Source organism: Eptatretus burgeri, chromosome 15, assembly GCF_056783735.1.
Source record: "Eptatretus burgeri isolate ZD-2024b chromosome 15, Ebu_testis_v1, whole genome shotgun sequence".
Taxonomy (NCBI): Eukaryota; Metazoa; Chordata; class Myxini; order Myxiniformes; family Myxinidae; genus Eptatretus; species Eptatretus burgeri.
In genome coordinates this window covers 3639340-3652832 of record NC_140975.1, presented here as the reverse complement: position 1 = coordinate 3652832, position 13493 = coordinate 3639340, and the positions used below count along the sequence as shown (strand labels likewise).

The 13493-nt window shown below is 53.0% G+C and overlaps 1 protein-coding gene across 1 annotated transcript in view; it reads left to right on the top strand.

Moving 5' to 3' along the window:
- LOC147011341 (uncharacterized) overlaps window positions 1-12600 on the top strand; it is an 86559-nt gene extending 73959 nt beyond the window's left edge. Inside the window, exon 9 of the mRNA XM_085857171.1 lies at window positions 79-12600. Coding sequence (XP_085713297.1) covers window positions 79-10380 — 10302 coding nt within the window. The 3' untranslated portion in view covers window positions 10381-12600. The remainder of the gene's footprint in view (window positions 1-78) is intronic.
- The last annotated feature ends 893 nt before the right edge of the window (window positions 12601-13493 follow it).

Below are 13493 nucleotides of genomic sequence, written 5' to 3'. Positions count from 1 at the left end.
GAGTTCTTGTAGTTATTTTTGAATTCACTTTTTTGCTGAGTTGACATTGAAACTAATGCCGTTGCATTTTGTACGTAGGATGGCAAGTTTGTCTGCACCCACTGTTCCATGGTGTACGAGAGTGGTAAGCCTCTTGGCGGTCGCATCACCACCAAACGCAAAGCTGAAGGGCCACTGGAGCATTTGTGTTTAACGAAGAACAAGCCCAGCAAGACTCCCATATTTGTGAAGAGCATCAAACGAGAGAAAGGGGCTTCCCTGCCATATGCACTGCAAAACACAACAAGCAGTGGAGACACGAAGGTGGACATCACTGCCAACCGTCCTAAAGTGGAAATTGTTGAGAGGATCGAAGATAAAGCAGGAGATACGACGCCAGAAATCAGACATGCCTCTGATGAGAGGATTGTTGGTGACTGTGTAGCTCCATTTTCCAAAGAAAAAGTTACTTTAGAAATAGACGAGGCAATTAAAGAGCCAGATAAGACCTCCTCACGTGCGTGTGTTGAGAGGAGCTTCATTAATGACGTCCCACAGGTTCCTTTTTCACAACCCATTTTGCCTTGCCAACGTTTTGAGACGAAACCCTTCACCAAAATGCTTGCTTTTGATACCCCAAGCCAACACTCCACACAACTCGATCAACCTGAATGGAAATGTTCCAGTTCTTCAGGTTCCTACGGACCACACCGTGACACCAACGCACACACTACACATATTCCCACAACTGAGCCCTACCATGCATCTTTGAATACAAATACTGAGCCACCACCACATCCGTATGAGCCTAATTTTGGGAAACCCGTACAGACATTGTTTTCCTCTTCCGAACCTCCCATAACATCTTATGATGGTCTTGGTTCGAATCTAAATCATCCCGCACAATCCCCACATGTTGTTTCGACTCAGGATCCACCCAGGTCTTCTTCATATCCTTACTGTGCCCCATCATATAGCAATTCAGTTACAAACACTCACTTACCTCTCCAGAGTGTCTCATTTCAGTACCAGCAGTCACAGTCCATGCAAAAAGCCACAGCCAACAACAGTGACAGTTGCAACAAAGATCCCAGCAACTCAATCCACACTAAATGCACCGAAAGTGGAACTCTTCCTTTGAGTTATCCCAATGAATCACTGGCCGAGCATTCATCGAGCTTTGCAGCAGATCTTCAAGCAGATGGGACAAGTTGTGAAAGCAATATCTTTGGTGAGATCAGTGTGAGTGAGATCTTGGAAACAGTGAGACAGATGGATTTGGAGAACAGTGAAGCTCATGGTGAAGATGATGACAGAGATGGAGTGGACTGGACATCCTCAGACAATCCCTACAACTCTTTATACTGGGGCACCGGTTCTGATAGCAATGATGATTCTCACTGTAATCTTGGCATGGACGATTTATTCGGAGCATTTTCCGAAGCACATGAGGATGCCAGCGGCACAGACAGCAAATATAACGAAGAGACGTCGACACCGCGAAAGCGCAAATCTGCGAGACATCGAAAACGTGCTACGGATGTTAACATGAAGGTATTGATCCGCCCATTCATATGCCACTTGGAGGGATGCAAGTACAATGCTCTGACACGCAGTGCATTAGTCAATCATTACATGAAGACGCATGGATACAGCCGTGAGGGTGTCGGCAATCTCAATCATTGCAAGTCATCATTCACACCCTTCCACTGTTTCCTCTCGCCTTGCACCAAGGCGTTTACACGTAATTCAAATTTACGCTCCCATTACCGCAGCGTTCACAGGATAACAGGTGAAGAGCTTGATAAGTTGTGCAGTGAATCTCTGAAATCAATTGCCACAAATCTCAGCAGCCCAATCAAACAGGAGGTGATATCACACGTCAGCTGTGCAGTCAAACAGGAGAGCCCAACCAGGAATTTGCCAGCATATGGACAGAAGGACCTTGGGGAGCTGACGTCGGAAGATACTAGTCAAACTAATACGCAGCTACTACCGTCCTCCTTCTGCATGATTGGGCGGCAGTCAGGGCCTGTTGACCAGGTGGCACCAAGTGTGGCTACAGATACTGATTGCAAGGGTCAGATACATCCACCTTCTCACCCTTCCTTTTCTTCACAGATTTCCTCTTTGTCTCCTTTTGGTAACCAGGATGATCTGGCTAACCCTAATCTTCCAGATTCAGTGCAATCAGAACTGAGCAAGGTGAGACTGCAAGCTGCAGGAAAGTCTTCTGAGGCTGAATGCAGCACATCCTGTGAGAATCCTCCTGCACTGAATGCCGAATCTCGTGCACAGATGATGCAGATAATGCAGAAGGGTAAGATGCCAGCAACTAGCATTAAACTGGAGAACGATGATGTTTCACAACTCAATGGCAACACTTGTGAAAAGGCAACACGTCCTTATATGTGTAATATGACGAAGTGCAGGAAGTATTTTGTAAATTTCACCAAGCTTATCGATCATTACCGTGACTATCACAATTTGAGTTCTGATGAAGTTCAGCATTACATAGCTCCAGACGATGCAGATGAATTCCGTGAGCACCTTAACTCCTTGGGTTCTTTCACTTGCTATTCAAATCTTTCTCGCCATGAGCACGCAGAAGGTTTCGGGAGTGTCGAGTCACCACAAAAGCAGTCACCTCCAGGATTCCAAGTTATATCTAATGCAGCTGCTTGCCTTTCTGGTGAGTCCTCAGTGCCCCAACCTGTGGAAAATAGCTTCACTCCTATGCCAACATCTGAAGATAATTCAAATGTTCCCTCCCCTGCTACAATTTTTGCTGAACCTGCAGTGAAGAATGACCTTTCAAAGCCTGTTCAGACAGGCCTGAGAGGGGCTTCGCCCTGCTTGGGTGCGGCTGTTAATTCCAAAAATAAAAGGTTGACCAAAAAAAATAAAGGCTGGCCTGCACATCTCAGTAAGGCTTCAACTGCAGAGCAACCCACATCACAATCGATGAAATACTTGTGTGGTATGGAGAATTGCACAGGGGCATTCCACACATCAGCAACACTGAGGCGTCACATGCGGCGCAAGCACGATCACGCAGTTGCCAAAACCCATCCAAAACCTATCATTCAACTTGTGAGGGGAGAGTCAGGTGAATGGATTGATTTATGCAATGGCACAACAGTCATAGATGGCAACACAGAAGTTGACGAACTCCCACCTTCCATTCTCAAGTCGAGTGAAGATACTCTGGAAATTTGCAAATGTAGCCACCTGAATAGCAAGCATGCATGCATGCTGATTAGCTGCAGTGGTGTATTGAGTAGTTCATACAGTCTTATTCGGCATTATCGCCGGGTACACAGGATGCCAGCTGCATATATTGACATGCATTTATCTCGCCTGGTTATTAATCGCCAGCGTTCAGACCAAAAAAGGCATCGTGCCAGTGCTGATGCTTCTCCAAGCAGTGCAAAGCCAGTGGACCGTGATCGTGTGCAAAACTGGAGAAGGAACTATGACTTTAAAGTTGGCTCAAAGATGAATCGCAACCATGCTCATGCTTCATCTGTTGATTGCAATCCTGTATTTAACTCATTGTTAAATCCTGATCCCACGCTTGCCTCACACTTCGATCTGGGCATTATACCTGACTCTCCTTTGCATCAGGGCACAGCACCCGCCTCCACTTTGGAAACAGAAGCTGCATCCGCTTATCCTTTGAAACCGGAAGACGCATGTACCTCGACATTGCATCCGGGTGCTGTGCCCACCTCGACATTGTATCCGGGTGCTGTGGCCGTCTCCACTTTGAATCCAAGTCTTACACCCACCTCCACGTTGGAACCGGGCGTTGTTCCCACCTCTGAATTTGAACCAAACATTGCACCCACTTCCACATTGGAACCAGGCATTGCATCCACATCTATGCTGGAACCAGACGTTGTGGCCACCTCGGTGTTGGAGAAGGACGCTGCACCAGCCTCCACGTTGGAAACAGATGATGTACCAGTTTCCCCGTTACAACAGGACGCTGCACCAGACTCTTCATTAGAAAATGAGATGGCACTTCCTTCTCTGTTGGAATGCAGGAGCCGCCAACAGTCAACATTCATGTCTCATCACCAACACAACTCTATGTTGGGCAATAATGAAAAGCACACTTCATTGAGTCGTGGCCCTGCTCTTGCTTCTTTGCTGAAGAGTAACCATACATTTGTCTCTCCAGTAAACAAGAGACAGGAGCTTTCCTCTTCACATCCTCTCCAAACTCTTCCCACATCGGTAAACCATATTCCAAAATACGCCAACACCAACCAGTTGCCCCATGACCACAACTGCTCCCTTGCCACAACAATGCTCCATTCTCAATCCTCACCCAGCCACTTGTGCCATGGCCAAGCTTTAGCCAGGCATTTATGCCCCGGCCGTGCTTCAGCAGCCCAGTTGTACCGCGGCCGTGCCTCAGCGGGCCAGATGGGTCGCGGCCGTGGTTCAGCAGGGCAAATGGGCCGTGGCTCGGCAGGCCATATGGGCCGTGGCCGTGGCTCCGCAGGCCATATGGGCCGTGGCCGTGGCCTTGCAGGCCACATGGGCCGTGGCCGTGGCTCCGCAGGTCAGATGGGCCGCGGCCGTGGCTCGGCAGGCCAGGTGGGCCGCGGTCGTGGCTCGGCAGGCCAGATTGGCCGCGGCCGTGGCCGTGGCTCAGCAGGCCAGATTGCCCGTGGCTCGGCAGGCCATACAGGCCGCAGCCGTGCCTCGGCAGACCAGTTGTGCAGGGGCCGAGCGTCAGCAGGCCAGTTGCCAATCAGCCGATCCTCGACGGGCCAGTTTTGCCGCAGCAGCCCAAATCCCAGCCAGGTGTGCCGTGGCCGCACCTCTCCCAACCAGGTGCACTGCAGCCACCCATCTCCCAGCCAGTTATTCCGCGGATTTTCTCCGAGCAAGGTATTCCGTACACATAACAAATCTAGCCCAACATGTGCTAGCACAGAAGTCGGACTTTCTTCTCCTGTCCCTGACTCATCAGATCTGTCAAACCACGACGACATTCATTCCACTTCTTTCCACCGAATTACTGCCACATCGATTCCTCCAGGCATCACTTGCTCACCGTCACCGCCTCCAAGCAGCGATCCCTCTCTGTCGACTATTCCAGCCAGAAACCCCTCCCTGTCAGCTCTGATGAGCAGTGATACCTCCCCTTTGTCTTCTCAGGGTAGCGACACCTCCCCATCTGCTCCTCTGGGTAGCGAACCCTCCCTACTGGTTACTTCAGACAGTGATCCCCCCCAGTGGGCTCCTCTGGGCAGCGACTCTTCCACGTCGGCTCGTCCGAGCGTGGACTCCTCATTAGCTCCTCTGGGAAATGCCTGCCTCTCTGCAGCTACAGGCAGCAGCCCCTCTTCAGTTCCTCTGGGCAGCAACAACAACGACTTGTCAGCTCCTCCAGGTAGCGACTTATCCCTGTCGGCTCTTCCAGGCAGTGACCACGACCCTCTGGACAGTGAATCCTCCCCGTCAGTTCTTCCATGGAGCGAGCCCTCCCGATTGGCTCCTCCGGCTAGTGACCACTCCTGGTCGATTCCCCAGGGCAGCGACTGCTCCCATTTGACTCCCCCATGCAGCAACCTCTTCCCATCAGCTCCGCCGGGTAGTGACCCCTTCCCGTCAACTCCGTCGAGCAGTGACCCCTTCCCGTCGACTCCGCCGAGCACTGACGCCTTCTCGTCGACTCCGCCGGGCACTGACGCCTTCTCGTCGGCTCCGGGCAGCGACCCCTTCCCATCGGCTCCAGGCAGCGACCCCTTCCCGTCGGCTCCTCCGGGCAGCGACCCCTTCCCGTCGGCTCCTCCAGGCAGTGACCCCTTCCCGTCGGCTCCTCCGGGCAGCGACCCCTTCGTGTCGACTACTCCAGCCAGCTACCCCTCCATGTTGGCTCCTCTTAGCAGCGACCCCTCTTCGTCGCCTCTTCCGAGAAGCTGCCCCTCCCTTTCAGCAACTGAGGGCAGCGACCACTCACCATCCGCTCTTCTGCGCAGCAACCCAGCATTGACTCTGCTTGACAGCTGTTCCTCTCTGTCAGTTCCTGTGGGTAGCTCCCTTTCTCCATTCGGTCTTCCATGCAATACGAACTCCCTGTCAGCTCCTGCAATTATCACCACCTCACCTTCAGCTGCCAGCACAAACTGTTCTAAGTCGACTCCATTAAGCATTGCTCACACTCCATCCACTCCCCTGGGTGTCACCTGTTCCCCATCTGTTCCTCTGATAATTGCCCGATCCCCATCGGCTCCTCCAAGTATCGATTACTCCCCTTTGGCGCCTCCAAGCAATATCCACTCGACAGTGGCTCCCATTTCCAGCACCCATTCCCCTTTGATTCCTCCACGGAGCACCTGTTCTCCGTCCGCTCCTCTGCGCAGCGTATTGTCCCCGTCAGCTTCCTCGTACAGTGACCGCTTACCATTGGTTTCAATGTGCAGTGCCCTTTCTCCGTCAATTCCTTTGCGCAATGCCCATTACCTGTCAACTCCTCCACATGGTGCCCGTTCCTTGTCGGCTCCTCCATGCAGTTCCCCATCCCAGAGGACTCTGCACAATGCCTGGTCCCTGTCAGCTCCTCCTCTCAGCACCCCCAACCCATTGACTTCTCGACACTGTGCATCTCTTACCCGCTTCCCATTTGCTGCTCCTTCCAGCACCCAGTCCCCATCATTTCCTCCACTGAGCACCCGCTCCCTGTCAGCTCCTCCTTCCATCGCTCGCTCCATGTCCACTACTTCATCTAGTGCCCGTTCCCCATCAGCTCCTCCATCCAGCGCACTCTCCTTGTCAGCTCCTCCATCCAGCACATCCTCCCCATCAGCTTCTCCATCCAGTGCCCTTTCCCACTTGGCTCCTCAGGGCCTTGGCCAGGCACATACTGCTCCATCATGCCACATCCGCACACCGGCTGCTGCCTCCTGCCGCCATGCATCAACTGCAATGTCCCGCAACCCCACCGCCTCTGCTGCCTCACTCCGTGTTCTCACTCCCTCTGCTGCTTGCCGTGGCCACACACAATCTGCTGTCTTGTGCCGAGGCCACGTGCCCTCTGCCTCATCATGTAATAGCCGTGCACCCTTTGCCGCATCGCCCCGCAGCCAATCGCCTTCCGTTCCATCATTCCGCGGCTCTGTGCCTTTTGCTGCCTCATGCCGTGGCCATAGAGCATCTCTTCCCACCTGCCATAGTATGACACCCCCTCCGACCTCAGCCCGCAGCCTGTCACCATCTGGTACCTCGTGCCGTGGCCACACTCCCTCTGCTGCTTCTTTCCGTGGCCATGCCCCCTCTCATTCATCAAACCACAGCCATGCACAGTCTGCGACTTCGTACCACACACATGCAAACATTGCTTCTTCCAACCATGGACAGTCACCTTCTGCTTTCTCATGTCGTAGACATATGCCTTCTGCGTCCCCGTGTCGCGGTCATTCTCATTCTGCTTCCTCGTGTCGCGGACATTCCCGTTGTGTTTCCTCATGTCGTGGACATTCCCCTTCTGCCTCCTCATGTCGCGGACAGTCACCTTCTCCTTCCTCGTGCCGCGGACGGCCGTCCTCTGCGTCCTCGTGCCGCGGACGGTCGTCCTCTGCGTCCTCTTGCCGCGGACGGTCCTTCTCTGCGTCCTCGTGCCGCGGACGGTTATCCTCTGCGTCCTCGTGCCACGGACAGTCGCCCTCTGCGTCCTCGTTCCGCGGACAGTCGCCCTCTGCGTCCTCGTGCCGCGGACAGTCGCCCTCTGCATCCTCGTGCCGCAGACAGTCGCCCTTTGCGTCCTCGTGCCGCGGACAGTCGCCCTCTGCGTCCTCGTGCCGCGGACAGTCGTCCTCTGCATCGTCGTGCCACGGACAGTCGCCCTCTGCGTCCTCGTGCCGCAGACAGTCGCCCGCTGCGTCCTCATGCCGCGGTCAGTCGCCCTCTGCGTCCTCGTGCCGCGGACAGTCGCCCTCTGCGTCCTCGTGCCGCGGACAGTCGCCCTCTTCGTCCTCGTGCCGCGGACAGTCGCCCTCTGCGTCCTCGTGCCGCGGACCGTCGCCCTCTGCCTCCTCGTTCCGTGGACCTTCGCCCTCTGCTTCCTCGTGCCGCAGACCTTCGCCCTCTGCTTCCTCGTGCCACAGACCGTCGCCCTCTGCTTCCTCATGCCACAAACATTTGCCCTCTGCTTCCTTAGGTCGCGGACATGCGCCCTCTCCTTCCTCGTGCCGCATCCCCACACATTCTGCTGCCTCGCACAGCAGACACACTTCCTCTCCTGCGGCCCCGTGCTGCGTCCCCTCACCATCTGTTACTTCATTCCGCAGCCAAGTACCTTCTGCGTCCTCATGCCATGGCCTCACTGTATCACCCCCTTTGTGCACCACCTCCTCCCCATCAGCCCTGTCATCCCGCATTCACACTACCATGGTGCCCCCAACCTCACCGTTTCGCATTCCTGCACCCCCCATTCTGCCCAACCGTGGTCAATCCTTCCCGACATCGTCTTGCACAAACCGCTTCCCTCTTCCCGTGTTGTGCCACAGCCATAATCCTGCCAATTCCCTGTCTCGTGAGGGCTCACTTGTGTGTCCTTTGAAGAACTGCCGCGTGCGAACCTGTCCATGGAGTAATCACCGTGTGCTTCCTTCCTCATTGGGTGGTAGCCATGCCAGTTCTGCCTTGTTGAACTGTAATGCACCAATGTACAGTCAAAACCACACACACTTCTCACCATCTGGTCCCGACCCTGCTCAGACATCGCCGTCTGGTCCCGACCCCGCTCGGACGTCTCCGTCTGGTCCGGACCCCGCTTGGGTGTCACCTTCTGGTCCCGACCCCACTCGGGAGTCGCCTTCTAGTCCCGACCCCGCTTGGGCGTCGCCGTCTAATCCCGAGCCCGCTCGGCCGTTGCCGTCTGGTCCCGACCCCTCTCGGGCGTCGCCGTCTGGTCCTGACCCCGCTCGGGCGTTGCCGTCTGGTCCCGACCCCGCTCAGGCGTTGTGTGGTCCCGACCCCGCTCGGGCGTCGCCGTCTGGTCCTGAAACCACTCGGGCGTCGCCATCTGGTCCCGAACCCACTCGAGCGTCGCCGTCTGGTCCCGAACCCGCTCAGGCTTCGCCGACTGGTCCCGACCGCGCTCGGGCGTCGCCGTCTGGTCCCGACCGCGCTCGGGCGTCGCCGTCCGGTCCCGACCGCGCTCGGGCGTCGCCGTCCGGTCCCGACCGCGCTCGGGCGTCGCCGTCCGGTCCCGACCGTGCTCGGGCGTCGCCGTCCGGTCCCGACCGCGCTCGGGCGTCGCCGTCCGGTCCGGACCGCGCTCGGGCGTCACCTTCTGGTCCGGACCGTGCTCGGGCGTCGCCGTCTGGTCCGGACCGCGCTCGGGCGTCGCCGTCTGGTCCGGACCGCGCTCGGGCGTCGCCGTCTGGTCCGGACCGCGCTCGGGCGTCGCCGTCTGGTCCGGACCGCGCTCGGGCGTCGCCGTCTGGTCCCGACCGCGCTCGGGCATCTCCATCTGGTCCCGACCGCGCTCGGGCATCGCCGTCTGGTCCCGACCGCGCTCGTGCGTCGACGTCTGGTCCCGACCGCGCTCGGGCGTCGCCGTCTGGTCCCGACCCCGCTCGGGCGTCGCCGTCTGGTCCCGACCCCGCTCGGGCGTCGCCGTCTCGTCCCGACCCCGTTCGGGCGTCACCGTCTCGTCCCGACCCCGATTGGGCGTCGCCGTCTCGTCCCGACCCCGCTCGGGCATCGCCGTCTCGTCCCGACCCAGCTCGGGCGTCGCCGTCTGGTCCCGACCCCGCTCGGGCGTCGCCATCTGGTCCCGACCCCGCTCAGGCGTCGCCGTCTGTTCCCGACCCCGCTCGGCCTTTGCCTTTGGTTCATGTCCCCACACACACTTCTCAGTTAATCCATCACCACATGCATTTGTCTAATGGATTTGATCGGACTCGTTTCTCACGCAATGCATCATCTTCACGGAAGCTCAGTCAATCGCCTCGCAAACGTGGCCGGCCACGCAAAACAGATGTTTTTGAAAGTCATCATAAACTGTTGGTCAGTGACACTTCCAATGTATCACAGCCCTGTCGATATGAGGCATCTTTTATCGACTTTCTGAGAGGCTCCTACCTTGCAAGACGTTCTCTCTCGCCTTCAAAGTGGACGCCTCACCCTTTGCGTGCTCGAAGCAAAGGCCGTCGCATGTCTGGTAGACGTGTCGGACACCTGGCACTCAAGAGTTTTGCAAACGCAATCAGTCACCAAGAGGAGGAGGCAGTAATCATCCAGGGTGTAGTGGTCGACCGTGGAATGAACTTGCGTGTCGTGCTGGAAAGGAAACTGCTCGATCGGAAGGTGCACCAACTTTTAGCGCTGAAACCCGTGGTCGTGCTTGAGCGTCTTGTACTCACTTCACAACAATAGTTGATAAATTTTATTCTTTAAATCCTTAAATCAGCAGCACTTCTTATTGTGCTGGAGAACCTCATTCACTCTTTAAGATCATGCAGGTGTAGTTTTGTGCTTTTATGCAATATTGCATTTGCACCATGCAAACGTATTTTACTTTGCTGGTTTATTTTAATATGGTCCTTCTCCTTCCTCCTTTGTTAGCCTTCCTGTTAAAGCATTTTTCATGAATAAGACTCAACAAAGAAAAAGCTATTTTTGCACAAAATATTATCTGTAACATTGGTACCCCCCTTCACCACCATTTTGCATTGTAAATGATCGCTCCATTGTGTCAACACGGAGGTAGAAGTCTCAAAAGTTTGTTTTAAAACTTCTTTTCAACACGTAAAACATCAAGACTGTCCCAGCCTGCCATTCGACTCCATTTTTGGTTTGGGCCACCAGTGATGTTTCATCAAAGGGTCACCAGTCACCGGTCATCGAAGGGTGATATTTAAAAGCAAATTTTGTGAGGTTTTAATCAGCAATAAGGAGTTGGATTTTTTTTCGGGGGGGGGGGTGGTGGTGGTGCGGGGGCAACACATCACTTAGACTACTTGTATTCATTAAGCGTTCCTTTTAAACAACCACACGATCTTTTAACAGTTCAGAAGCACTGAAGTTTGACATGTGATCGTGATAATCGAGAAGTTCACTTACATGTGTGTGCTGTTTTTGTTGGTTACCCCGAGTCGATGATTGCAGGGGTAATGGGTTTATCGGATTCGCGCAAATAACATTGTTTTGGTTCTGATGATGTTGGGAACGCCATTTTGTAAGTGCATTAGTTGTGTCCATTTGATTAAATAGTCGAGTTTATCCCTTGTGATACAAACATGCAAAGCTGGAATGATCAGTCAATCATTAGTTCGTTAATTCACTTCCCATTATTCTTGACGACTTTATTATTTGTACAGTTTCGGTTTTAAAAAAAAAACTCGAGTTGTATCGCGTTTTTCATGTTCATTTAACTTATGTTCCTCGAATTTAAAATCCTGGCAAAGCACGCCAATCCACCTCGACGTGAACCTCGTGTTGTGCCACCTTTAATTCCGCCGCACATATCTGTAAATTGGTTGGTGTCGAGTGCAACGGGCACATTGGTTTGGGGTGAAATTGTACGGGATTTGGGGTGCGTGAGCCAATGCGAATGTGCGTGCCAAAATGGATCGTAAAATGCTCGTTCTGCTTCCTCTTTCAAGAAAGGTCTTCCCCACCCGTGTAAAGGGCCGAAGCTGCTCCGGTGCATCACCTAGTTATGCCGAACACACAATTGTTATCTGTAAAGGTCTCCATAGTACCTATTTGTTCACATGTTGTGCAGTTTGGTTTTTCATCCTTTTATATATTTCTGTACCATCGTAGCTGCATTTCTGATCGGAGATTGACTGAGGGGTGGTGATGTTAAATGGTCCGTCATGTGAAGAGGAGGGTCTTTGCATTCCCTGAGCCTCGGACACACATTTGTGCAAAGTTGAGGTCCCAATGGGAAAAAAGCCCCTTATCTCGTGAGATTCACCCTCCCACTTCTCCCCCCCCTCCCCTTACTCCTCTCTCCCATCCCGACCCTAACCCCTAGTATTTCTTGGATTCGAGTCCATGTGGATTGGGTCCCGTCCAGTTTTTAGGGTTTGTACATACAATGTGAGGACTCTGGGGAGGTCAAGACCTAACTTTTCACCTGGAGTTTCACCTGGATTTATGGTTCTTTCATTTTAATTTTTATTTCTTCTCACGTTCAGACTTGATTTGTACATGCTATCATTCTGATGTCTGATAAACAAAAAGATTTAAGCTTTTTGACCATTGTATAAAGAGGCAACAAAACAATAACTGAGCTGTATAAAGGTTACCTTCTCTTTTAAAGCTTCTGTGAATACCTGTAATATAGCAAGCAAACGGTGTGTTATGTGTGCGTGCGGGACAGGTGTGATGCTGTACAAGTTTGCTTGTTTAAAGTTTTTATACAAAACCTTTTGTACGAACCGGTGTGCGGTTTCTACCTGATACCGTCTGTGATGGAGCACGCTATGAACACCCGAGTGCTCCCAGCATCGTGGGTCGGGACAGGCGATACCTGTAGGCTCGGTGTGAGCACACCTTGGGACTGGACATTATCGGTATACGACAGTGTGGCCTCGCGCTGGTATTGTGTATTACTACAAGTATTTCCATTAAAACTTTGAAATTCTGCTGCTCTTGTCACACTTTTTTATCAAGTGAAACATTCGTAGCCTTGGTGATAGTTTATGGCTTCGTTGTCTTTCTTTTGTGTTCCCAAGTCACCAAATTGAAGATGATGCAAAGAACTTGAGCACAGGAGGAATATATTTAGCTCATCATGCCTCTGCTTCATTTTTCGGGTGAGGAATGGACAGGCACCGTCAGAACATTCAGCTTTTGACGAGACCCTCTCCAAACATCACAATCACCACATATGTAACCAATCACTGATCCATACCTAAATCGGCCAAAAAACATCTGACCAACCTCAAGACTGAACCAACTTGCCTCCCCCATGTAAAATCTGGTGGTGCCTTGTTGAGTCTCTCAAGCCTTGTTGAGTCTGTCTCTGGTGTATGCTCGCTCCCCTTCCATCCCTTCCCTCTTTTCAAATGGCACCACAGCTGACTCCGTTTGTGAGAAGGCCAAATGCCTGAATTCTGTGTTTACTTCCAAATCTTGTGGCTCAAACCCCCTCACTCTCTGTACTCACCTGACCCACACCCTTCTCTTGGACTCTGTCTTTTGCACCTCAGAAAGTGGAGATATTTATCGCAACCCTCAACTCATTTAACTGTAACTGGCCTGGGCGGCATCAGCTCACGTGCCCTAAAATCCTGCTCAGCTGCTTTTGCACATCCTTTTTCTGTTCTGTTAACCTTATAATTTGCCCGAGATCATCTTCCGTCTACTTGGAAGTCAGCCAACATTACTGCATTACATAAAGACGGTGTGAAAACTGATCCCCTCAATTACAGATCTCAAGCTTGATGGACCTTCTAAGGTTATCTGCTTACTTCCATTCATCATCTTGGTCATGGAATTAGTTTTCTCATCATTTTGGACTTTGACCTAGTCTACCC